The following is a 26,799-nucleotide window of genomic DNA, read 5'->3' on the forward strand; positions in this document are numbered from 1 at the left end:
TCCTCTACTAATTGCACAGCGCACTCTGACAGCAGCTGAACAAAAACACATGCTCATCAGTCAAAAGTTTGGAAACATCTACTTATTCAAGCTATTTATTTATTTATTTTTTTAACATTGCAGCATAGATCCCTCGAAGCAACTTTTGTTCACTACATAAATCTATGTTTTTTCATAGTTTCAATGTCTGCAGTATTGTCATAGATTTAAATAAATGTTGTCTAAGGTTTCAATTAATCAAAAAAAGTGAGTGAGATTTAGTCAGTTTCTTAGTACTCCCAAACAAGATACAAATGTCCTCTTGGATGTCTTTCAATATCTATTATTATGAGTGAAATACACATCTGTCCACTGTAGTGCACAGCACACATGATACACACATTAATAGTTGAAGGGCAAAAAACTACAGGTGAACAGGATGAACTAGTTAACTAATAGACATCACAATAAAAATTCCCTCGCAGTTTACTTACATGAAGACAATTACTTTTTGTTTATTATTTTTTAAGATAGAGTTTGCATGTTCTCCCCGTGCAGCATGGGTTCTCTCCGGGTTCTCCGGCTTCCTCCCACACAATCCAAAAACATGTTGAGGTTTAATTGGTGATTCTAAATTGTCCGTAGGTGTGAATGTGAGTGTGCTTGGTTGTCTGTCTCTAAGCGTAGCCCTGCAATAGACTGGTGACCTGTCCAGGGTGTCCCCTGCCTTTGCCCTAAGTCAGCTGGGATAGACTCCAGCCCCCCGCGACCCTAGTGAGGATTAAGCGGTGTATAGATAATGGATGGATTTTTTTAAAGACATTTCATGGTACGTATGCAATTGAGTCATTACATTATTAAAAAAAAAAGAAAGAAAAAAAGGGCATTTTTCACTTGTACTTGTCTTAAGGTCCCCTGCCTTCGTCCTAAGTCGGGATAGGCTCCAGCCCCCCCGCAACCCTAGTGAGGATTAAGCGGTGTATAGATAATGGATGGATGGATGGACTTGTCTTAAGGTTTTTGGTATTATGGAGGCAAAATAAGGCAAAATAACCCAAAATGTCAAAACTGAGCAATACACTAAAAAATTATGTTTTTGCCTCTAGTGACTGACCTTACACACACTTAAACATACACACACGCATACATACGTAAACACAATTCAAAGCTTTGTTTTAAATATGTTATCTGATTACAATACACATTGAGTTAAGTCAGGTTTTCTTACAGTGAACAGTTACATTTTTATTCCTAGAAAAAAATGACAAAAGCCATGTGCATGAAACTTTGATCAAAATACCTTCGCTACAGTTTTTGTTTACTTGTATGTTGCCTGTAGAATAAATGGATTTTACATCTATTGCACAGATGACAGGCACATCATATAGCAATACAGAAAAGGCTTAGGAGATATCCACTGCAGGTTTGGAGTAATTAGTACAAATGATGTGGTTTTAATTGAAGTGAGAATAACTGTCTACTGTACTGGATGCTATGAATGAAAGGATTCAAATGCCTGCATTTATCTGACTAACCTTAATCTCTGGTAGTTGGAGGACCTCTGGGAAGGTGTTGATACAGTTGGAGTGGGCAGAAAGCGTGTGCAAGCGCTGACAGTTGAGGATGGTGGTGGGCACAGCTCTCAGTCGGTTGCCACTCAGGTCCAGCTCCTCCAGTTGCTCTAGTCGAGCCAGTTTACTGCAAGATACGAAGATAAACCAACATAAACTCATCAAACTCATTTCTCTTAAATAAAATTTGTTTCTGAAGCAATGCTGACATTTCAGCCTGGATGACAAAGTGTAATATTTTCTAGCAAAAGCAAAGGAGTACGAGTTTGGGGGTTTGGGGTGGAGTGAGGGAGGATAGAGGCCTGCAATCATGGAGTAAGCCTGCAATTAACTCAGCGTTTTTGAAGCCCAAACCCCAAGAACCAGATTTTTGTTTCTTATTTTAAAAACTAACTGCACCCTCTACGCATTATTTAAATGAGGAACAAATTATTTTGTATCACTTTCAACAGAACACTGTCTCTATCTGGTCCTCTTGTCACACACTTCCCAGCTCAGTTCAGGTGCAGTATTTCACCTTGCAGTGAAGGTCTGCAGCTGGTTGTAGGCGAGGTGAAGCACCCTGAGGTGGCCATGTCCAGTCAGGAGAGGGACACACTTGTCTGTCAAGCTGTTATTGGTCACATAGAGCTCCTGCAGGCTACTGAAGGCGTCTTCAGACAGGCTGGCTGCAGGGAGATTCTCCAGCTTATTGGCTGACACATTTAGATACCGCAAGCTGGAATAAAATCCCAACAGAGAATACAAAGTTAGTGTTTAACAAAAAAATAAATTAAACAGACAGATGGGGAGAGAAAAATATTGGTGGGATGATGTCAGATGGAAAAACACAGATGGAAAAAACTAATGAGGAAAGAACAAGATGTTATGTCCACCTCTGTGCTTTGATGAACAGGTTGTGTGGGAGCTCAGTCAGATGGTTGTGTTGGAGGTCCAGGACTTCTAGCTGTGATCTCTCCAGCCTCTCAGCCAGCTGACACACATTGTTCCAGCCCGCCAGCAGCTTTCTCAGGCTCCCACTGGACAGCAGCCTACAACACAAACAACACAGCCAGCTCAGTCTGTGTGCTGTAAATCTGTTAGTGGGAACACAGGTTTACCCGAAAAGCCCTCTGCTTTTCCACTGAGGCTAAATAAGTTCACCTTACATTGATTGAACTCTTAAATCATGGTGCGCTGGGAGAGGACGAAGAAATTAACAAGTGCTTGACCTTGAGTTGGAATTACATTTGTGCTACATGCAGCCTGAAGCTGGATTCAATGACAGCTATCTTCATGCTTCCCAATAAAGCTGTGACCAAACTGTCTGTGAAGGCAGCACGACATGTTTTCAGTTGTTCAATGGCATCACCTCCTAAAGCGGTACACCGGCTGACAAAAGTACTGCATTGTTGTGAATGTGTTGCTACATTATTGAGGGAAAGACGGAAAACAATCCAGCTTTTAAGTCTTGACTCAACTATCAAGTCACCCACTATCTAAATCACCACAAGATTATCAATTATTATGTCTAGAAGATGAACTTTACAGATATTTAAGTGGCAAATGCAGCAAAAGCAGAATGACCTCCAAACAATGGTATGGTACTGTTTGGTTACTATTTTGCAGGCTGGACAACTCTTCAGTGGGTTTTTAAAAACTGTGCAATGCATCATCAGAACCACCAACTCATCGATGTTGAACACAAGATAAAATAACCATAGTGTGAATATTTTGACAGATATTGTAATACAAGACAGAATTTCAGTGGAAATGGTGAGTTACGCATTTCTTTTTCTTGATATTTTGTGACGCTTTATACCTTTTACAAAATAATTGCAGCTTTTGCCATTTGGATATTGTGAGTTTGATGAATTATTTAGCCTTACTAAGAAGAGAGTGTAACATCAGCAGAGACTTTACCCCCACACAGTGTTTACCACTCTGCCCTCTGGAAAGGGGCTGAACATTCAGGCTGTTTTCAGAAAACGGTTGTCAACAGGCCACCAACTGCTCCCTGTGTATGGTCTGTGCAGTGTTACAGTGCATTCTGTATCATACAGTGTTTCAACGTTTCCAGTATGTTTACAAAATTGCTTCACTTTTTTTCTATATCTTTTAGGCCTTCTTAAACATGGAATATGTAACACTGACAGCTTCACTAAGTCATTAAAGTAAAGGCTGTGTCATTCAGACATACAATATGTTAATTGTAAGTAATGCTAATTAGTCACAGCTAATGAGGCACAGCTGCACATATACTAAGAGCTGCATGCTGGTGTCATATTTGGTACCATCTCCTAGTTTCAATAAATGTGCAACATGACATCATCTCTTGTGTTGATTTAGACACTTTTAAATCATCGGTTCAAACACCACCCATTTGCAAACCACAAAATGGAGAAACTGCGGAAGCAGTACTCACAAACTACTGTTGTGAAAAAGGCATTTAGAAAATATTTTAAAACTGAGTTGAAAAGTTTTTTTTTTTTTTTTTTCCAAATCTCTCACACTTAATAATTTAATGCTATTTTATAGCAAAATGTCCTGCCCTGCATTTTCGGCTTTTCTAAGTGTTTTCTTGGATGCTATTTTAATCATCCACACAGTTGGCATCAACAAGCACTGAAAATACATGGAAAGGCTGTTGTTCAGATTATTATTGTATAAAGATTGTAAGCCTCTTTTATCAGACTTACAGAGGAGGGTTTTGTTTCAAATGTCCTTTTTTCCCAGTTTTCCTCTATTTTTAGCAAGTGATACTAAGAGGTTTTCAATCTGATCTAATCTAAAAAGAATCTCTTTAAAGTCTTAAAATTGGCTCTTTCGCAGTGCTTCATAGTTTATGAGTATTAGAGTGGAACATTAAGATAATACATTTAGTAGAAGGTGGTTTAAGATGTGCATTTAATCTCTCTCTGGATGGTTCATCTTGCTTGGCTGCAGTCTTTGTGTTTATCCAATGGCTTTCAATTCAGACTTCTTCTGTATTGAAAGTGAAAAGTCCAACATAGTAAGACTAGCGTCACAGTTTTACAGAAAAAAGACGATGGTGCTTATTCACACGAGGCTGAGGATCTTTCCTTCAGAATTTTGCACTAAAATTCAAATTTACCTGAACTTTACAGTAAATGCAGCACTGCGATGCTGTAAAACAACATCTTCCAGACAGTTTTTTTGGCTCAATATTTTGCATCAGTACATCTATTGTATCAGTACAATGGTCTTTTTGAAAGGACTGAGGAGGCGGCAATTTTTGACACAGACCTAATGTTGGTTTGAGTACAAGCCATGGAACAACTTTTGCTTTGTCTTTGATGCCAATAAGAAATTTTAACATGTTATATGACTAGTTTAACTGTTAACATTTACATTTAGGCAGGTTTGCGCCATCTATATTTTTTGGCATTTTAGAAAATCTGTACTCGGCTGGTGAAAAACCTTGGGTCATGCGTTTGTGTGATGCTCACCGTACAGGCAGCTCAGTGACACAGTTATGGTTGATGTCCAACACCTCCAGTCTGCTGCTCTCACACACCCAGTCAGGGACACATCCCAACTTGTTCCTTTAAGAAAACAAATATAGTCAGCACATAACTTAGAACAAGCACACAGTCTGTACAGTAAATAGGACAGTGAAGTGTTAATAGTCTTCATACCAGGACAAATCCACAACAGTCAGATTTTCCGGCACAGGCTGTACTTCCAGCTGCTTCAGCTCTACAAACACAAACACAATATGTGGAAATGTATATGCAGTGTCAAGCGTTATCTGTTTAACATCTCTACATCACATAATAAGTTGTACCATTGTGTGCTGCATGCAGACTCTTGAGGGAGTGGCCACTGAGCCTGAGGAGAGACAGTGCGTTTCTGTCACAGCGGAGGAGCTCCAGTTTACACAGAGCCCTGACGTCCAGCTCCTGTAGACCTGTATCCCTCAGGTCCAGCTGAATGATGTGGGCCAGCTGTTCTGCATCTGCCACTGTCACCTTTTGAAGTCGGTTCAGTCTGTACCAGTTGGACAATACAGAGAGGAAAGGAGAACAAGGAAAAACAAGAGCAGCTGTCAAGACACAAAAAAAAACAGGATTTTTTTTCTCCTTTTTTAGCCTATACTTAGATAGAGAGAGTTAAGAGGTGACGATCCCCTCCCGATTAAATTTACCTTAACTAATCACCAGAGGTCGTGTCTTCCTGAATGTAACACCATTCCACATCAACGTTGATGTATAGCTATGTCAACACTTACTGTTTTGCTGGGGATTTTAGAGCAGTGCAAAGTAAAGTACATGTCATCTATATAAAATAAATATAATCAAGGGGTCATATGAAATTCTTCTCCTGCAGTTATTACACCTCCTTGGTTCTGGCACACAGCTTGGGAAAACAGCATTAGTCCTGCCCATGGCTTTGATTGGCTAATCGTAAGTCCTCCCAAGCTAACTCAGTGCAGCTGACAGATTTAAAAGTCTGCACACAGGCAATAAAATAACTGAAAACTTTATTAAAAGCCTAATACACGACTTTAATGATTATTCAACATACTTTGACCTCTAATTTGACTTCATGCACCAACAGTTGAATAAATGCATTTTCTGAGGCGAGTGCATGTTTTTACTCTGTTGTTAAAATGGTTAAATCAAACATCTGCTGTTAAAATTCCCAAATCCACCAGAAACAAAAACGGGAGTGGGGAAGACATACAGAGAGCCAAGAAGATTTCAGTTGAGCTTTGTTCTAGTATTACTCATGAAAATGTCAGCGACTGCATGGATATTGTTACCGGAAATCTATGTAGCGAGCAGGCAGCCACTGCAGTCCGGCCATATCCAGGACAGAGAGCTGGTTCCCTGCCAGACAGAGTCTCTCCATGCCTCTGAGTTTCTCCAGGACGGGGGGGACGCAGCTAAAACAGTTGAAGGATAAGCCGAGGTAGGTCAGGCCCTCCAGAGAGCCCAGCGCCACAGGCAGCGAACTCAGAAAGTTACCATCCAGGAGAAATGTCTGCAGGCTGTGCAAAACAATACAACATAGGGAGAGGAATTTAATGAGGGTTTGGGTAGTTCTTCCAACAATACTCAAACTGTTTGCAAAAACCACTCTTGGTCTTAAGCCAAATTCTGTGGTCCCTCTTCTGCTGGGACAAAGCAGCCCAGAATCTGTGGTTTAGTAAGTGCTTGACACTCAAAAGTGTGTTTTGTGAGTTTCTGAAATGCAAGACTGAATCTGTGAAAGTGGATGAAAAGCCTGCATACAGATAGAAACAGTGACTAAGCATTTGACCCCAAGTTTCCCCATCACGCAGGGACAGCATCAGCATGACTCTGCACTGTGATCACCTGGACCAAAACTCTGCATTGTCAGGACAGAAGTCTGGTGCAGAGCCAGTTGTTCATTACATACGGAGTGGAATTAATCAGCACTGATGCAACTGCAGTGACAATGACTCCAGACTGACGTTGGTGTCAGCAAAGTACAGGTCAGGGAGGATAAAATCTGCTCTTGGGAAAATGATCATCAGTATTATCAATAAGAACTGCAGTCCTGAAATTGTCATTATCTTCAGTCCACTTACTTGTGCATAGTTCCTGCTTCTGCAGGCAGAGAGGAGAGACGATTTCCAGAGAGGTTTAGCTCAGTGAGCGAGGTGATGTCGCACAAGGCCAGAGGAAACTCACACAGAGCATTATTTGACAGACTGAGGCTTCTCAGTTTACAAAACCTGAAAAAAGAGAAAGAGAGACATTCAGTGAGAGTGAGAGAGAGACAGGAAGAAAAGGGCAGACAACAAGGGACAAAGATATTAATCTCCGTGCTATATTCAGACACTGGCCTTCTTCTAAATTGAGGCACTAACAACCAGAATTTCCACCTTGTGGTTTTATACTTCTGCCAACCAGTCAAACTGCAGTTAACATGCATGTCTGTCCAGGGTCATATAGTATATATACTGAAGACTTTGAAAGGTCCAAGATTATTGAGGAAATAAAATATCAAATTTGTTGCGTCGGTTCACGGGTCAATAAAGTAGATTCAGAACAAAGTTGTAGTTGTGACAGTAGGCAATGCTTCAAACATGGACTTAACTGCAATGAAGATACAAATTCTAAAAGGTGGATGCTTCTCACATATCTTCAACCTGGCAGTACAGAAGATCTATACCAGGAGTGTTCAATCCTGGTCCTCGAGGGCCACAATCCTGAATGTTTTAGATGTTTCCCTCTTCCAACACACCTGATTCAAATGATCAGCTCATCATCAAGCTCTGCAGAAGCCTGATAACAATCCTGATCATTTGAATCAGGTGTGTTGGAAGAGGGAAACATTTAAAACATTCAGGATTGTGGCCCTCGAGGACCAGGATTGGACACCCCTGATCTATACAGTCACCAGAGTTACAAGGTCACCAAACGCTAAATATGATCACAATCTCTGTTTCTGTTTTTTGTCCTGGCATTGGATCAGGGAAGTGTTTTTGTAGACCAATATGATGTAAAGCTGACCTTTGATCTTTTGGGGTATAAAATACCATCATGTGATTATTTTACCCTATTAGACATTGCGTAACATTTTGTCAAAGTTAGTGTAAAACTCTTGAGTTATGGCCATAAAAGTGTTTTGCGAGGCCACAGTGACCTTTGACCACCAAAATCTACTCAATACATCTGTGAGTCCAAGTGAACATTTGTGCCAAATATGAAGAAATCTCTCAAATAGTTACTGAGATATTGGGTTTACAGGAATTAGATAGACGGACACACAACCCAAAAGCAAAACGCCTCTGGCCATGGCTGTCGCTAGCGCAGAGGCACAGAAGCAAACACTGGAAAAAACTTCCATAATGACACAGCAGCTGTGTGCTAAACACAAAAAATTAGCAGAAGTGTCAAGGATATGGCAACATTCACAGCATACGACTAAAAGCTGCAGCATGTGCCTCAGGTAGCAGCTTGTGTGTGTTCACAGGCTCTCATGACATAAACCAATCCAGTTCACAGAGGGGTCAAAGTGAAAGGCTGAGCCGGATCCACGTCTTTCCAAGGGAAAGTCACAGGCTCACCGCAGGAACAACACATTCCTTAAAACACTGCCTGGGAAGCATGTGTTTATGCAAGAACAATGGCAGTATATACACACAGCATATATGTATACATTTCCATCAAGTAAATGTCAGGCTTCAGCGTAATGTTCCCCTGACAAGTGGCTGCAAAGAATCCTAAATCCAGAGAGACAGACAGTAAATACAGGATGAAAAGCCTAAAATTTAAGAGGAGACTGAAACAAGGCTGTTTAGATGAATACTGCTTATCCTGTAACCCTATCAGTGTACTGGTTTGGATAACAGTGTTTGTCAGGTTAGTATTTGTAAATTTGCTTCATCTGACAACAACTGATTATATAGGTGACCACTAAACAGAGTCAAGGTCTTGTGTACGCTTTGTGCCGCTGAATTGATTTTTGCAACAGATAAAAAAAAATGTATGCTGCATTTGGAATTGAGAACATTTTTTTCTTAGCTTGACAGCTGTTAACACAAACTGTAAGATGACGTCACAGGCTCAACTCTGGGAGCAGTGTCACAGATGAACTTAAGTAATATGACAGTCAACAATGGTTGTAAAGTTCACTGCCTGTATCATGTTAGTCATCTCATTGGCATGGACATATGCCTGAACTGTGACGGACCAGACCAGTATATCGACATTACATCTACTAAGTCTGAAAATATCTGCATGCGAAAACTGTTTACAACCCCACTCACATATGACCTTTTCATTGACACTAAAAGGGAAATGGCCTAATTTCTTCCTCCTCTATGAGCAAAGAAAAACTGTGCATCACAGCCAACACCTGGTGTCAAGAGGGAAAGAGCCGACAAAAAGTGATCCATGACAAAACTGTTCTGCGCTATGGGCTGGACTGACATTCATTTTGAGTAATCACAGAGTGGGTGAAATGTAACCTTCAACTCAACTCAAATGAATTGTTGGCAAAAGGGGGTTGGACAAAGTATTAACATCAAGGGTGCTAATAATTGTGGCACACATGATTTGATGTAAAAGAATTATTTTTTAATGTGGGATTTTTTTCACACTGAATAAACACACTTGAATTAAAGGTTGAATTTTCCTCTTTTTTTTCATTGTGGTCCTATATTATTTAGAAAACAACAGAATTTACTAGAAGCTAAAGAACACATCTTAACCAGGGGTACCAATAATATGGAGGGCACTGTGTGTGTGTGTGTATACACACATATATATATATATATATATACACACACACACACACACACACACACACACATACGTATGCTTCTAGTTAGTCCACAAATACAGATTAAGCAGTTATACAGTTGTAACTAATTGTAATGTCTATAGCAGGCAAGAAAAAACTTAATTCAAGACATTTCAATGCCTTCAAAAGCTTTTTTGTGAACTAAACCAAATTATTTTTAGACTTTCCAAGACCTACAAAGTTGTCCAATTTGATGCTACGTAGCCTTAAACAGGTTTTACATTCCTGTTTTTCAAAAGCTCAGTTTTTGCTGTCCAAACTAAAAATGTGCCGGAAACATTTCCAAATGTAGCCACTCGGAAAACTATGGAATTTTTTAAGAAGCCCATTTTTGTAGCATAGTGTGGACAGAAAACCAAAGATTTAAAAAAAAAAGGATGGAAAAAAATTCCTCAGCCTCATAAGGCCATGACATCAGCAACTAATTCAAGAAGCTGACCTGGAAAACACGAAAAAGCCCTTTAGCCCAGAGGTCAGATGGCTGATGTCAAATCTCTCATCACACTACAGCTCTCTTTTAATCATTCAGACCACACAACCACCCACAAACACGTCATCTGTAATTTGATCAAAGCTGCTTCCTCTTTAGACCATATGGTAGCTCCCCAAGACAGTAAAAACCACCCAGGGACATTCCACATCCAAAAGACAATAACAAAGAGAAAAATAGTGCTTTTTATCCGCCTGCTTCTGTTGCTGTATCACTACACAAACACAGAATGGCAGGAGACTCTCTAAATGTGATGTGTGTGCAGCAGTGGTGACAGAAACTCACCTTGTGAGTGCTGGAACCCCTTTGTGCGGGGACATGAAGTTGTTTTTGAGATTGAGGTGGGTAAGGTCCTGGCTATAAAACAGCTGAGCAGGCAGCTCCTCCAGGCTGCAGCACGACAGATCGACTGAGTTCACCCTTTGGGAGGCAATCTGACACACAAGAAGAGAAGGATGGACAGGACAACATGAAAAGCAGCTTAACTTCTGATTACAAGTTCATAATAGTCCTGCCATTATTCTAGGGATACGCAGGGCTCCAGTCCAGGCTAACTTTTAACACTGGTGGCAGTGATGCTGGTGCGCTTAAATGAAAAAGTTAGGTGCACCAGCATCATCCTTTAGCTGAACCCTCACCAGGCCTTTTGGCACCTAAAATAAAATAAAGAATTACAGTTTTGGTCAGTTCCCATACACATTAGTAATTTTGTAACATATTACATAAGTCACTCTTAACAGGAACAAAGATCCGTAGATCCAGTTCTTTTACCTGAGGATGATCTGGGACATAAAGTTAGTAAAAAATGTCTTCTTTGGCTTTATTTGAAGCAGTGCTACATTTTATTGTTTTTTTAGACTCCTCACTGCCTGGCACTGAAACACTACGTAGAAGGGGGCTGCTCTGCTGTCCACACACCTGTCTTGAACACAATGTGATTTCTTCAGCATTTTAGTTTAGAACATCAATATGCCAAGAGCAAAAACACTGTTCTCAGCCATGCTTGGCTTTAGCTGTGCACTTACATATGGGGTAACCTAGTTTCGAGAGGTAGGATGTAACCCAAGTAGTTTTCTGATGCTACAGTTTACACATGTCCCCTAAATGCCTCACATGCACACTATGGTAGATGCTACAATTTACTGATGTTCCCTTAAATGACAAATCTCAAATAGGCCTCTAGCCTACACGTAATTACTGCAGTGCAGCAACTCAGACAGGTGTGTGACCAAAACTTTTTCATTTAAAAGGGGTAAAATAAAGCTTTCTAATGTCAGATTTAGCTCAGTTGTAACTACGTGATTATATCTCCATGAGTGTGCCCCCTGGGGACACAGACAGACCTGCTAAATGTCAGGAGCTTTGGTGCAACCAATGGAAATATTTAGCCAGACCTGACAGAGTTCTGGTTGCATGCCACAGCTCTGATACATCCATCTTACATTATAGGAAAAGTCTATTAAAACAGAGTATAAATCATGCAGAAAATAAAAGCAAAACCCTGTCTCTACTTATTGCTCATTGGTAAGTTAAGGTTAGGGTTAAAGACCATTAACAAGACAACTTTCCGATTTGTTCCCCAAACGACAGAACAGAATTTGACAAAAAAAACCAAAAACAATATTGGAATAGAATTGCGTGTTCCACCTTTAACACAGACTTTGCTGTGGATGTAGCTTTAACACTATGAAGATCAAAGTGTTAAACTGTACAGTCCCACACTTGCACTTAGTACCTTTGAGGCCGTCCTGTGCCAGCGGAGGTGTTCTGTGTAGGAGTCATAGCTGATGTAGTAGGTCTGACTCTGAGGACCAGCTGAGCTGAAAGCCAGGCAGTGGCTGTGTCTCCTCACCTCCTCCACCTGGAACAAGGAACACATTTTAGTTTCCCCTATTTGTCTGTGCTAAATCTAGCCAACCTAATGACTGAGTGTTCAGAAAGAGAGCTTTTGCAAAAGTATGTATTTTCCCCTCTTTTAGAAACAGCTCATACAGCATGAATTTTATTTTTTGCTGGTTAAAGATTTCTAAATTTGGGAAAGAGCACACAGCAAGGTGCAGTATTGTGTGTGTCAGCTTTATGTCAAGTCCATCCTAAATTTAAACTCTAACACAACCTTGCTTCATTCACAAACACACCTTTATCTTGCCACCATCACATCAGGGTGTCTGAGGTGGTTTCTGACCTCCAGTGATCACTCATGTGACTTAGATTACTGCAGAGCTGTGTGATGTAGGGCTGCATAATATATTGTTTTAGCACTGACACTGCAATGTGCGCTTCCACTTCTTCCCTTCCCTCCTGTGATGTGAAGTTAACTAAAACACATGGTCTGGCAATCTTTTGCTGCTTGTTATGAAAAGAAAACTTGCATGGATCTTTAATTCCATGGTCAGTCTATTAGAGAAATATGTCTAATACAATGTAATTCACTCTGATTTAAAGGTTCTTGGATATACAGATTTAAGAAAAAAAAAAAAAAAACAGAGACAGGCTTTGTTGTTTGTTGACATGCAGTGTCTTGTCCAATGTGGTGTTGTTTTCAGTCTATTACATAGTGAACACTAAACTGATGCTTGACTTCTAAAAATTGCATTGCAAATCAAATTGCAATATCTGCCAGAATAATTCCAATTAGATATTTTCCTCAGTTGGTTTAGCCCTAATCCTGGTGCAGTAGAAAAATGTTTTTACCACTGGTACAAACCACAAAGAGGATTTCTCTCCCCTAAAAAACACATACCCAGACAGAGCGATTGCTTTGGCTTTACATGAAAACATGTCACAAAGTACCTTTCCTCCGATGAGAGGGAGGATGTGCATCTTGCCGGTGTGGGCGTATTTTACAGACGAGACAATGAGGCAGGTTCCACTCAGTGTGACCTGACGTTTTGACCAGCGGTTCACTGGCAGCGCCAGCTTCCCTTTCCGCACGTTGAACACCCCAGAGAGCTGCACGCGCTCAGAACCTCCCACACTTCGAGGCTTACCTGCAGAGAGAAACAGACACAAATGTTATGTAATAGTAAAATAGACAATCATTGATAATGATTATATGCAGACATTTTATGATGGCTCTTTGGACAATAGACTGTTATTTTTAGCTCTGTGGGTTTTTGTGAATCAACTCTCTCTCAATGGGTTTCTCTTTCACAAAGTGAGAGCTGTGTGGTTATGTAAGTGAATTGTAGCTAATACCCTGTGTGCTGCCAGAGGGAGCAGTCACTCAGCCGTGATTTGTTACATTAAACCCGTGCTGACAAAAAAATTTGCAGCAGTTCAGTTAAAATTACAGGCCAAAAAACATTCCTGACCATTCTGGCCATTGCCTGCATTGCTTACTGTGTTTAAAATACTACACACTCATAGTCACTTTATATTCTGTTACATGAATGTTGCTGCTTTTTACTTGTTGCTCTGCTGATCACATACACCAGAGAACAAGAGAAAAGGAGACACATGAAGAGTCTGAGCTACAGAGAGGCCTGAAATCAGATTAGCTTGTTATGTAATGTCTTACAACACCGGCACCTAGATCCTGTTGCCTCATCCAGTGACTTACACACATCACTTAAGTTTCACTGGTCTCAATGAGCCTCACTACCTTTTTGGTATGGAGTGAAATCTGTTGTGCAGAGTAATCAAAGGATTAGTTCAGATTTTGTAAAGTGGAGTGATATGAGGTATTGATCAATAGTCAGTATATTACCTACAGTAGACCACAGTCAGCATGCCCTCAGTTGGAAGAAGTAGTCAAGAGGACCAGCACAGAAGCTGAGCAATATACTGCTGTAGACAGGGTCAGCAGCAAAACATATTTTAGCTGAAAAAAGGCCTAGCTAAAAAATATTCTATAGCAGTAGTGCACACTATATTTAGAATATCTTAGTGTTAGGGTTAGATTGCTTTCAATATAGGTGTATACTGAGAGTCGCTCAGTAAAATACAGCACCTGAGAGTGCCCAGACCATCTCAGATAAAGGCCATCATTTCATATATGTTTAGAAAAATGTTACCTATACCAACATGGGATGCATACAGCACAAGGAAAGTAGTACAGTCGCAACTGAAAAGATTTTTTTGACTCAGATCTATTCAAACAATATGGTAAAAAGCACTATGGGATGAGGAAAGAAGAGCCCAGTGATAATAGAGGGTTAATGCGTTATGTTTTAACAAGCAGATATTCTTTATCAGTGAATTTTCTGAATATTTTCTCGACAAATATATGATCATACTGAAAAATGCAAACCACAATATTCTAAAACTTAAAGTAATATCTTCAAATTGTTAGTTTTATTCAACCAACCCTCAGAGTGTGTATATGATTATAAAAGGAATTACAACTGGTTTCAAACATTTCCCGTTTTGAACTAAACAATAACGTGGAATGTCTATTGTGTGAGACCACCCTTCCCTGGGTGGTGCAGGCGAGATGCGGTGTGTTAATATACACATGCATACATGCCCTTTCCTTCCGTCTATTTCTCTGACTGGGGAACATCCTGTCTCTCATCAAGCAGCCAATCACCACGCCCTGGTCATGCAAAAACCTAAACTTTTTCCATGCATCTCGTCCTTGACAAGCCCCTGTGTCCCTAAAAGCACCAAGTTTCTGAAATCCTCATCCATCTCTCTTACCAGCAGCAGTTTTCACACTTTGCCTGAGACTAAATTTTTGCCAAACCCGGACCACTTGTGAACAAATGTGATTTTATAGTATCAGCTCAGATAAAACAAAAAATCTGAGTTAGCACCTAATTAAATAGTTGACAACTAACTGATTAACTGTTGCAGCTCTAGTATTTCATGTGAGTATCTTTTTAAGTTCTGTGCAGGAGCTTGTTGGGTATTTCACCTTGGAAAGTAACGCAGTGACCTCTGTGTGCTGCAGCTCCATGCTGAAGAGGAGCCTGCAGCTGCGACTGTCTCAGAAAGATCCGAAACACTGAGGAGGTGAAATCTGAGTTCCACTAAGGTCACTTTTCTCTTACTGTCAGCACACTGTGCATCTGTGTGGCGATGTGCATTTTGCCGATGGGATTTCTGCTGAGTCAAACTCCTTTGGCTCGACTCCAAACATCAACATTAATAAACAATTTGGGCTGTACACACCAAGAGGACAGGACAGTATGCAGCACTGTGGAAAAAGGGCACTTTTCTAATATTTTACAAAGAAATAATGTAGAATTTCAAATTTTTAAGGCATTTTTTGGGATTTTTTTTGGCTGGCAGCTGTGGCTCAGGTGGTAGAGCGGGTCAGACAATGATCGGAAGGTCAGCTGTTCGATTGTGTCGTGGTCGTTGTGTCCTTGGGCAAGACAGTTCACCCACCTTGCCTGGTGTGAATGCGTATAAATGGACTGTGTGGGATAGTGGTTGGAGGGGCCACGCCTCTGTCAGTCTGCCCCAGGGCAGCTGTGGCTACAATCGTACCTACCACCACCGGAATGAATGTGTGTGAATGAATAATTGACATTGTAAAGTGTCTAGAAAAGCGCTATTTAAATCTGAGTAATTTATTATTATTACATTTCTGCAGGAAATGTAAATAAAATAGTTGTTTATTAATTCACATAGATACAGTGGAGACTTCTACTTCTATAATTAAGTCTATAAACAATTTTCAACATTTTTGTAAAAAAAAAAAAAAAAAAGGAAATAAAATCACTGAACAGAGAGCCTGAGTAACTGGTGGTAAATTCTTGTCACTTCATATCATCACACCACTTCTCCTCATACCAGTCACACATACCAGTCTCTCACTGCTTGTTTCATGGCTGTGTGTTTGTTTGCAGTATCTGGAAGGGCCCCTGCTTTCAGCGGCATAACTGTACGTCACGCTTTGTTCCTTTGTCATGTGACTGTGGGAGCCAAGAGTGGACGACGGAGGGGAGGCAAGTGAATCAGTGGAGGGGAGGCTAGGGAATCAGTCCAGCAACATTGTTAGAGTACAGGAAAGCATGTTTCGGACTATGTTGTGAGTATATTTCTGGGATAATGGTCGGAATAGTCTTTGCTATGGCCTATTTATAGTTGTAGAAAAATAAAAACAACAGAAAGAAGGAAAGTTCTTGAATGCGCAGCCTCCTTGAAACATTTTAAATGGGACTGAGAATGTGAGTAGAAAAAAAAAGACGACGTGTTCATTTTAGCACAAATTAATACAGCATTAGCCCCCGACTCTTCACCCACACTGTCTTTGATGATGGTGTGAAAAACAAGGTCAAAAACAATATCCAGTTGTACTAATCCTATAAGAGGTCAGAGCTGTTTTCCATCCTCTTACCCAGCTTGTCAGCAAAACAAGATGATTATCAATAACAACAACAGCAGCAGCAGCAGCGGTGGAGCAAGAAGAGAAACCTATTCTATAATGCCTCAGGATTTGGTCTTTAGCGTGCTGAAAGAACACACCTGTTACCTCTACATGTGTCTCCCTACTGGCCTACAAACAGAGAGGCTGGTGTGGGTTTACAGGCACAACACTGGGTATTGTGCCGACAGGACAATTGAATACACTCGTTTAACAGTCCGACTGACTAAACACAATGACAGCACTAGAATGGATGAACAATGACTGAGCAGAGACAGGTCAAGCACAACTAAAGTGGCCTGCACAAGCTCATGAATCTGTGACACCTAAACTATGGAATATTTAAACAAGAATAATAATAAACCTTAACTAAAATCTTGTCCAGGTTTTCACAAAGACATCAAATGCATACCTACAGCTCTTTCTTTGTGGTGGTAAATAAAAGCTTTTAAAACTTTTTACAACTTCGATAAAATACTTACCAAAGTAGAAGCGTATCAGGCAGCCAATTTCTGGATTCATCCCCTCCTCCTGCACCCTCCACGCATCTTCAAACCCCAGATTAGTGAGGTACTCATTTAAGATTTGTAGAGGCCTTTCATCATCTCCCAGACAGCGCACAGCTCCACCGTGCAGCTGGATGAAGAGGGCCGGGGTTGGACTGGTATTGATGGGCTCTGGCCATTCTCTGCCCTCTCCTGGGATCTCCTGGTCAAGCTGGACGGATGCCTGGCTGGTCAGAGGCCGAGTCTGAGAGCTGCTGGAGCATTTGGAGGGAGGTTTGATTAGTTTGGGGCTATCTGTCACATCGTCAGCTCCAGCTTCACTCCCATCATCTAGTCTTGTCACTTTGTTAGAAGAGGTATCTGTTGCGGGCAGGTCTGCAGCAGAGTTGCCGGTAGAATGTGTTGGGGAAGAAGTGAGCTCCACTTCATCTGAGGAGCTTTCAAAGGGGTCGGGTCCCTCTGTGGCACTGTCACAGTTTGGACTCAATACTGAAGAATCAGTACCCAGTCCCATACCATCACTGAAAGAGTCCCGGTGCTCGGTGCTTCTAGGTCCTCCTGGGCTGAAGTCCTCACAAGTGCTGCTTTCTATGTCTGAACCTGAGTAGACTCCATAACAGTCTGCCACACTCAGGCTCAAATCCATGCCAATGTCATTCAGATAGACTTCAGATGAAGAATTGCTTGCAGTTTTATCATCATGCAATAAATTAGAAGGCAGTTTAGTGTCGGAATAACACTGTTTTGTGTCCTCATTCTCCTCTGCTCTGGAATTCTTGTCATCAACACTGTCATTAAGACTTTTGCTGTCATCAGCATGCCCATTACTGTTTTTACAAAGATCATTTATGTCAGCTAAAGCAGCAGGTTTGTAGTTAATTCTCAGCACTGCCCCGGCTTTACTCCCCTCCAGCTTGCTGGCTACCTCTTTAGCAGTGGTGTCCACGGTGCAGAGCACTGGACGCGGGTAGGAGGGCGTGAGCCAGTCGTGGACGTGAATGCAGCCCCGCCGGAGGTCCGATCTCACCCATGTTTTATCAGAGGCCTGAAGCTGCTTCGACTGTTTCTGCCGGAGAAAGGTCTTCCTATCCAGGCTGAGCGTGCTCAGGGGCGAGGCTGAAGGAGCAGGGCTGGCCGCCTCAGCAGAGGACGCCCCGGCCGGGCTGCTGGTCGGCGGAGCCCCCAGAGACAGATTCCTCTTGTGTCTGTGCCGCCTCCTGCTCAGCAAAGAGTTGACAGAAGTGGTGCTGTTGGCTGATGTCAGGCTGTAAATGTTGGCTGTTTTCACGGCGGGCATGTTTATATTCCTGGCCGCACCGCCAATTGCGTTGGCAACTTGGTTTTGATAGATCCCGTTCCTTATCGCAATCTGGAGAAGGGAGGTGGCTGCGAGTCCCTTCCCGAAGAGTTTCGCCTCTGCGCCCCCACCGTCATCCTCTCCGATGGAGGGTCTCTTCCCAGCGGGCAGCGGCGATAATCCACTTGGCTTCAAGGAGTTACTGTCACCGCTGGAGTCAACTGTCCCCTGCGGTGTTGGTGAAGTTGAAAGCGCTCCAGCCTCGTTTTCCTTCACATTGTCCATCCTGTTAGCTAGCAGCGGCGGCGGCAGTTAGTTAGCAGGAACAGCCCGCAGGTGAATGCTAGCCTGCGTTAGCTCAGAGCAATTAGCTCGCTGCACTTACTGGCTAGTTTCCCTGGCAAATGTATGCGGCTTCACGTTAGCTTAGCATGCTAAGGTACTGCGCAGTTCATCCAAAGAATTATTCCGCTACATCATCCCATTTCATAAGACGCCCGTTAGCTCTCTCACAGGAGCTAACCGGCTGGTCGAGATGAGAAAAAGCCTTTTCTAGCTGGTCGCCATGGAAGCTTACGCGAGAAGGCGCGACTGCTACTGTACAGACCGACGGGAGTGTCGGTCAGCGGTGCACTGTGGACAGGGCGGGGTCTCATTGGATATGAATTATGACGCATTCAGGTACTTCGCGTATGCTCGGAATTTTTAACAGTCAGCAAACCACGGGCTCAGCATTGTTAAAGTAACGGGGAAAGCCTTCGTTTCCCCGGTATTTGTTTTAGAGGATGAAGAAGAGATGACAGTAAAAGCACTGTCACATACTCAAATATCACCCTTTAAAGTTATATATTTTTTTACATGTCATATAGTTTTTTGAGTTGTAAAAAAAATGTAGAGTTGACGCAATTAGTCGATTGACAGAAAAATAATCAATAACTATTTGATAAATAATAACTCCTAAAGTCAGTTTTGAGTTAAAAACATCTTTTAGCTTTTCAAACATATGCATTTGCTGGTTTTATTGTAACACATCAGCTAAGACATCGAGCGTTTCTGACATTTTATAGACTTAACGCACGAAAACACAATCAGCAGATATGTATATATGATGTGGTTTTTAGTGTTTTGTCATCTGTTTTGATATTTAATCTAAGAGAGATGAGGTGTAAACACGGATTTAACGTCCCTTTTCCCATAAAGCGGCTGCCTTTCACGAGCTTAAATGATCTCGTGAAGGCAACATAAATTGCAGTTACATTACTTGGTTATCTGTCTGACTAGAGTAGGTTTTGTACACTAAGAATGTGTTTCTATCACGTGTTGCGACCCGACATTCTTCAGCAAATATATGGTTAAACTAATTTGTATATTTATGTTTAACTCTAGTACAGTTTTTATTGATCACTAAGCACGGGTCATATGTAACTCGTCTTCTGGCGCCACCTAGTGGAATAAAGACTATGTCACCATATAAATTTGTGAATCTTGTAAGTAGTTTTTTTTTTCTTTTTAAATAAGAATAACCTGCATAATTCGGAAGGTTGTTTCATTAATCGACATTTATTTTGTATAGTGTATTGTAACTTCACAATGTTTTTGCTTTATGTCTTTTATTGCTCATATTTTATTGTATTATTTTGCTGTTCTCCAACAATTGACTTCTGTTTTATTGTTAAATTATTCGGTCAGTTTTCATTAAAAAAAAAAAAAAAAAAAAAAGGGCTATTTTTTGTTACTAATCTCTTACTATGAATTATTTTAGTTACATTGTACAAGTCATCTTGTTTTATTTTTTATGGGTTTCTTAGTGCACCCTTCTAATCTTTATTTGCATTTGTCGGTCACTTGGAAAGGACTTTGAATTGCAGTTGACCAGTATAAAAGCTGATATATACAGTAAATAAAGCCTGGTTGATTGATTGAACCATTATAAATAGGCTAAAAGTCCTGCATGCAAAACACTGATAAAGTCAAATGTATAAAATATTTATTAAACATCAGAAACACCCCTATCTGTGTGAAATTATTATAGCATTAATTATTTATGATGGCTGATGAAGATGGTACTCAGATCTTGCAGTGGGTCTTGGTGAATTTCGTGGTTTTTCATCTCTAACAAGCATTTTGATAATAAAATCTTAATCTGCATCAAATATAAAAGGTAAAAACGGAAATGCTTGTGTACATTTACTTTAAATTTCTACCCAAGTACAGTAGTTTGAAGAATAATAGAATAAATCAGAAATACAATGGAATTTGGTGTATTCACTCTGTGGGCACATACCATTTTGTGCATCCTTGACATTAAAACTTTGGTAAAAATCGTCAGTGGATTTTGATTGAATTAACTCAGGGCACAGATAGTGTGGCGATTAAACAATTTAATCAGCTACTGGTGGTGTTTTAGAGAGGGGTGGTATTGGATTGTTAACGCTGTCTCTTACACAAACAGGAGTGGACTGCTGTCACACTGCAGTCCTACAGAGGGCAAAGTGCAAGGAGTGCTGTAACAGTATAATTTATCATGCTCCCTCTCTGGCTCTCTTTTCCCTTTCTCCCTCCTCCCACTTACTGTCAAGTCTCCACCTCGTTCTCTATACCAGTCACTCACAGACTTTCACTCATCAGGCTTCACAGTGCTGTGAGTTAGGCTTCTTGTTTATTGCAGCAAAAGGCCAAGGTAAGACTTTTTTGATTGTCTCTTAACTTATGACATTAAAGTTTGAACAAATGTTAACCCTCTCCCTGCTTGAAATTTCTCTTTGCTTAATGTCCGTGACCACTAATGCTTGTCCAAATTGTACAATAAGCTGTCACTTTCAGTAGGAACATGTGATTGATGGTAAAACTCATGCAGGGTGGGATGAATTACCAGTGAAGAATGTCTCCCCTGCAGATGCACAGATTAGCCTACTGACACATTAAAACACTGAACCCCAGGAGACAGGTTTCCACTGGGATTCAGTCCATCTTAAGTGGTCATTTAATCTTGTATTAAGTTTTAAAAGCCTACTTGTCTTAGCACAAGTGAAAGCCCTGCCAGTGGGGGTGTGATAATTACACTTATTACCAATGCTAATGAACTTGCTTTGAAAATCCCCTTGAACAGAGTGACATGATTTTGATACTAATTAGACACTGATTGAGATATCCTTGAAACAAACCCTGCTGGAGGATTTAATTCAATGCATTATTGAAAAAGGAAGATTGTGTAACTCAATAAGAAATCTCTGTGAGGATCAGATGGACTGAAGGGAGATTAGTTTAATGTGCTAATAAATAGTACGGGGGGGACAAGAACAAAGAGACTTTAATGGAGACACAGGATGGGACACTGGAGGCTGAGAAGAACAATAATGGCTGGTCACAGTGAGATGCTGCTGTCAATTTCACTTCTGGTATTCTGTACAAACACTTTCAATTTAAAACGATCTGTCAATTGAATGAAGAACCAAACTGTGGCTCTGTTCCTGCTGCATTAAAAAAGGCAGAGGGTGTTTTTTGCTGCCAACTTGTGAGGCGGTAAGAAAGAATGAAACAAAGATGGCTAATCCATTTTGGAATGCCTCCTTTTAAAATGTGAAATAGAGGCTATAATTAGAAGTGGCTAGTTCAGGCTCAAGGACTTTTCTGAACAGTGCTGCCTATAGCAACATGTGTATACGCATGTGTGCGGTTAGGTCGCACACTTCCGTTTGTTTTGGTTCCCCAGGCGGAGCACTGACAAATTTAGATTGCAGCAGTCTAAAAACGCTGAAATACCAGAACTGAAATACATAATTGGAGAGTAGTCGCTCATTAAGATTGTTTGCCCAACCCTGTCAACTGTTTGAGCAAGGATTCACTCAGAAACAGAGCTGTAGGAGGGAGCGTGTTTGTTCTGAAAAGCCCATTTTTCACACACGTATGAAAACAAGTCGAAACCACAGATGTGTAGCGTTTAAGCCACCATATCTGCAAGGATGGATTATGAGACAGGCCCCTGAGCGCAGACATGCTATAGGCCCCTATCCTCCTACACAGGAGAGCTACGGATACAAAGAGACATCTTTCTGGTCATTCTGTTTCTTTTTTGTATTTGTTTTGTGTCCGTGTTCATTTTGCGTGTCTTTGTGGTTGTTCTCATGTCATGGTAGTCCTTTCGTGTCTCTTTTAGATTGTTTTGCAATTCCTCATAGACATGCCTGTGTTGTTGCCTGGTGTCTCTTTGCAGTTATTTGTAATCTCTTTGTTGCGTAGGGTAGCCGTGGCTCGGGTAATGCAGTGCGTTACAGAGTAATTGAAATGTTGGCAGTTTGATTCCTGGCCACTACACATGACACTGAACCCCAAATTGCCCAAGTTTTTCGTAGAACCTAGCTAAGGTTATAATGCCCTATATGAATGTGGACCATTCACTATTTATTTTGTGACTCTCCACTAATTTGGTGACACATTTTAGTTGTTTTATATCTTTTTTATTTTATTTTATTTACTTATTTTTGTAATTATCTGGCTCTTTAGAATCTTTTTTATCGTAATTTAATGACTTATTAGAATATTGTGAGTCTTTTTAGTTTTTTGGCATCTAGAGTAATTTTGTGAGTCTGTAGTTGTTTTGATTCTCTTTACAGTTCTTTCTCTCTCTTTGCAGTCATTTTGCAACTCTTTCAGCTTGTTTGGCATCTTTTTGTAGTGTTCTGTCTTTCTTTGTAGCTGTTTGATCAACCTCCAGAGGAGAAATGTAAACAAATCCTTCAAACAGAGGCTCTGTTTGACCCCTGACTCCTTGGACTTGTGCCCAGTAGAGCTGTTCACTTATCCATCCATACACATAGGCAGTGGTAACATATGATTGAAGGCACAAATCTGTGTCATTCAACCTCAACTCAAGCCAAAGCACAGTTGAGTTTTAAAGGTAGCATTGGGATTGATGTGCCTGGTTCAGTTCTCAGCAGCGATGCTTCAGACTGAGCCTCATTGAACTTGGTGGGAAGCTGGTGAGGGATCAAGTCATTGTCATGGCACAAGAGACTCTTAATGATTGGTCGTTTTACTTACTTTTCCTCCAAAAACTGAAAGAAAAGGGGGAAGGAGGGGAATTAGATTTAACAATCTGGTGTTACTATATCACTTTTTACAGATTGCACCAAACACAAATGTGGGCAAATGGAGCATCAATATAATCAAAAGGTTTAAAAAATAATACCATCACTCTCAAAACTATCTTTAGACCATGTAATCTTTTTGTTTCAGTTCTTGATATGGCATAACCCTGATCCTCATTTACATCTCCTAAAACCAAATAAACAGAGTTCTTAGAATGAAACAGAAATCTGCTGCGGTGGTTCCCAGTGGGTTATTCCTGTATGTTGCTTTGGTGAAAAAGGTTGTATCACTGTTTACTTTGCAATGGTCACATGGTCAGGGTGAAGGCGAGGTTAACCGCTGCTCTTTGTATGCTCTGCTCTGCTCAACTGTCTGTCGGCCTCACTCCCATAGACATGCGCGAGCATGCATGTAATTTCCCTACTTCATTTGCTGACATAGAGCCCTGATACCACAAAGTTACCCACTCCATGGTTTACACAAGAATGTGGGAGGAAGTCACATTCTTTGGGATCTTGGATTAGATTCTGAGGAAAAAAAATCTGAAGAAAAAGGAGACATGCTTTTTAAAACAATTACAGACAAGTTTTGTGACCTTGGAATTAAATACACTAAATGTAGATTTATATATATATATATTTTTAAGAGTGGGTGCTGATAGAATCTCTTAATACAGAGTTTTATAAAGTAGTTTGCTCCTACTTTGTTTTAAGTATTAAGGTATTGTGCAGAAAGCAACTCAGCTTCAATAAATAAACATTCAGCAAACATTTGAGTCAAAAATGCTTGATAGGTGACAAAATCAAGACTCTTATATCGTACAATAAATGAAAAGACAAGAGTGCAAATATGACAAGCTATAATATGGGTTTTGGATTTTGCCGCTGTTGGACAGAGCCAGGCTAGTGTTTTTTTTCCTTTTTCCAGACTCCATGCTAAACTAGCTAACCAGTGTTGGGCTGTGGATTCACATTTAGCGTACAGTTATAGGAAAAATATTGGTCATCTTTTGACCAGAAACTGAATAAACAGTTGAAAATTTCCTTTGAGAATTTTTGTCCTTATTGCTGCAACCTCTAATAGAGTCACAGTAACTTGAATCACTAATAACAATACAAATTCTAGCTAGCAAACATATTTGCATGACCTCCAAAAGTATGGCTCCAAAAGGGAGGCAGTCCCCATAGACCACCATGATAAACATCCAACTTTACAGCAGAAATATGTGTTTGTAGTGAGGTTTTGGTCTCTATATCTGTATAATTTTATAGGAGGAGAGTTTTTATTAACCACATGTTTACATTACACGAAAACTTTAAAATGTGCTTAAATAAGGGCATGGCCACTTTAACGGATACAATGGTTCCATCACCTGCATCTGTGACCCAAATGAGTTTGTGGCTCAGCTTCACTCACGCTCCACCTATTGGCTCATTTTTGGATTAGCTGTAAGCTGTCTGCCAAGATGGAGACAGCCAAAGTATCTACAATGAGCTGCGAAACTGCCATTCAAGAAACTTGTGGGTGACGTCACGGAGGGTTTATCCATCTTTAAATACAGTCTGTGGTAATTAACCGGACTTTCAAACAGGAGACCTGACTTCCAATCCTGTCTCCAACCATTCTTATTGTATGGGTAAAGTGTAGGCACCAAAACTACTCGGTTAGGTTTAGAAAAAGACAATGGTTTGAGATACATTTTGTACATTTACAGGATGATGACTTTGTAGAATCTACATGCGCTTAGTCACACAACAAGAGACTACCAATGGTATTGGCATTGCTTTCTGTTGATCAGTTATCAAAATGGACAAAAACGTGCCAACTTAGCTTACTAGAAAGGGAAGAGGTCCCTACTGACCCATATGGGATTAAATTGCACTGGCAATTGATCTTTTAATGAGCTGATAATGCCCAAATCAGGTAATCTAGTGCTGGAACCATAGACTGTCTATGGACTGAACACATAATGGTTGATAAATCATTTACCAATCCTTTGAGCAAAACCGCTGTTCTCATTAATGGCTTCATAAATGCAATATTAATCTTTGATAAATTATTTAGTTACACACCTTTTCAAAACTGAATCTTATCATGGTACTAAGATGACTTTTCCTTTTTTAAAAATAGGAACATTAATCCTTCGAACTACACAAAGAGTCATGTGAATGGAAAAAAAAAATGTGTGCAGATGAGTCATGACGTTACTATCCAGTGTAGCTCATCAGCATCTCTCCTCAGGTCACAAGCTCTGTGTGGGTTTTCAGTGACTAAGCTTTTGGATTACCTTGACCCCACTTTGTTTTCACATCACATCCAGTAAAAGGATTTGTAGGATTTATAAAGCTGGCCGCATCTGAACTCAGATATTCACTTGTGAGTCAAAGGATCTGTGTGTCCAGCTGATGTGGCACAAGCTCAGATAAATGCTGTACAGATATATAATAGGTTTCACTTCCCTAAAAATTTTCCCCTGCTTTCTTTTTCACACCCTGGATCACTTCCTTGATCTTCACAGCCCATGTGACTGAAGCTAGACATGGAGGAACCAGACCGACTTGATTTGACATACATCACTGAACGAATCATCACCATATTGTGCCCTTCAGGATGTCCAGAGGGCCTCTACCTGCAGAACCTGCAGGAGATTATATCCATGTTGCAGTCCAAGCATGGAAACAACTACATGGTGAGATCAATAGAGATACAGTTATGTTAGCTTATTGTTTTATACAAATAGTATGTATGATTTGCATACGTTTGAAGTTCCTCTGAACTTCTAAATACTGATGAATTGGTTCTTTGGTTTCTGTCTTATGTCTCTCTTTTAAAATATGAAAGTCAGTATTTGTTTTGTATTATATTATCCAAAATTTGGATATACCTACTCATACAAGAATTGTACTAGATTCTACAATGCAAAACAATACTGAATACAGTATTGAAATAATGTGGTAAGTGAAAAAAATGTAAACAAAGCAAAATATGTTTCGTCCTTGCTTTCATATACACTCCTCATTCTCCAACCAGCTTAATAAGGTTGTCATCTTGAGATTTTAAAACAACTTTAAAGGATTTCTTGCATGTGCAAAGCAGTTGCTGGCTGTTTTTTTGTCACTCTGCACTCCAGCTCATCCCAAACCACGTTTTCCCACGACATAGTTCCATGTCATTGTAGTTTTCCTGTTGTGTTCTACGCTGTAGAAAACAATAAAAAATAAAGAAAAAAACATTTATTGAGTAGGTGAATATCATAAATGAATGTTGTGGAT

General features: G+C 40.4%; 2 protein-coding genes across 3 annotated transcripts in view; one reads left to right on the forward strand and one right to left on the reverse strand.

Annotated features, from left to right (window-relative positions):
* LOC103358917 (PH domain leucine-rich repeat-containing protein phosphatase 1-like) overlaps positions 1-23,984 on the reverse strand; it is a 28,899-nt gene extending 4,915 nt beyond the window's left edge. The window contains exons 1-13 of one of the 2 annotated variants that reach the window (XM_008284069.1): positions 23,980-23,984; positions 17,119-18,577; positions 13,114-13,310; positions 12,056-12,181; positions 10,606-10,754; positions 7,108-7,254; positions 6,316-6,543; positions 5,338-5,540; positions 5,189-5,249; positions 5,000-5,095; positions 2,426-2,581; positions 2,068-2,268; positions 1,515-1,677 (exon numbers count right to left, since the gene is read on the reverse strand). In XM_008284069.1, the coding sequence (XP_008282291.1) occupies positions 1,515-1,677; positions 2,068-2,268; positions 2,426-2,581; positions 5,000-5,095; positions 5,189-5,249; positions 5,338-5,540; positions 6,316-6,543; positions 7,108-7,254; positions 10,606-10,754; positions 12,056-12,181; positions 13,114-13,310; positions 17,119-18,439 (3,048 nt within the window). In that variant the 5' untranslated portion in view covers positions 18,440-18,577; positions 23,980-23,984. Of the gene's footprint in view, positions 1-1,514; positions 1,678-2,067; positions 2,269-2,425; positions 2,582-4,999; positions 5,096-5,188; positions 5,250-5,337; positions 5,541-6,315; positions 6,544-7,107; positions 7,255-10,605; positions 10,755-12,055; positions 12,182-13,113; positions 13,311-17,118; positions 19,064-23,979 lie in introns of those variants that run through there. The other variant, XM_008284068.1, reaches the window with a different exon arrangement.
* tns3.2 (tensin 3, tandem duplicate 2) overlaps positions 21,056-26,799 on the forward strand; it is a 55,677-nt gene continuing 49,933 nt past the window's right edge. The window contains exons 1-2 of the mRNA XM_008284067.1: positions 21,056-21,119; positions 26,046-26,216. Coding sequence (XP_008282289.1) covers positions 26,067-26,216 — 150 coding nt within the window. The 5' untranslated portion in view covers positions 21,056-21,119; positions 26,046-26,066. The remainder of the gene's footprint in view (positions 21,120-26,045; positions 26,217-26,799) is intronic.

This window comes from Stegastes partitus, unplaced genomic scaffold (genome assembly GCF_000690725.1).
Source record: "Stegastes partitus isolate 25-593 unplaced genomic scaffold, Stegastes_partitus-1.0.2 Scaffold342, whole genome shotgun sequence".
In the NCBI taxonomy this organism is placed as follows: domain Eukaryota; kingdom Metazoa; phylum Chordata; class Actinopteri; family Pomacentridae; genus Stegastes; species Stegastes partitus.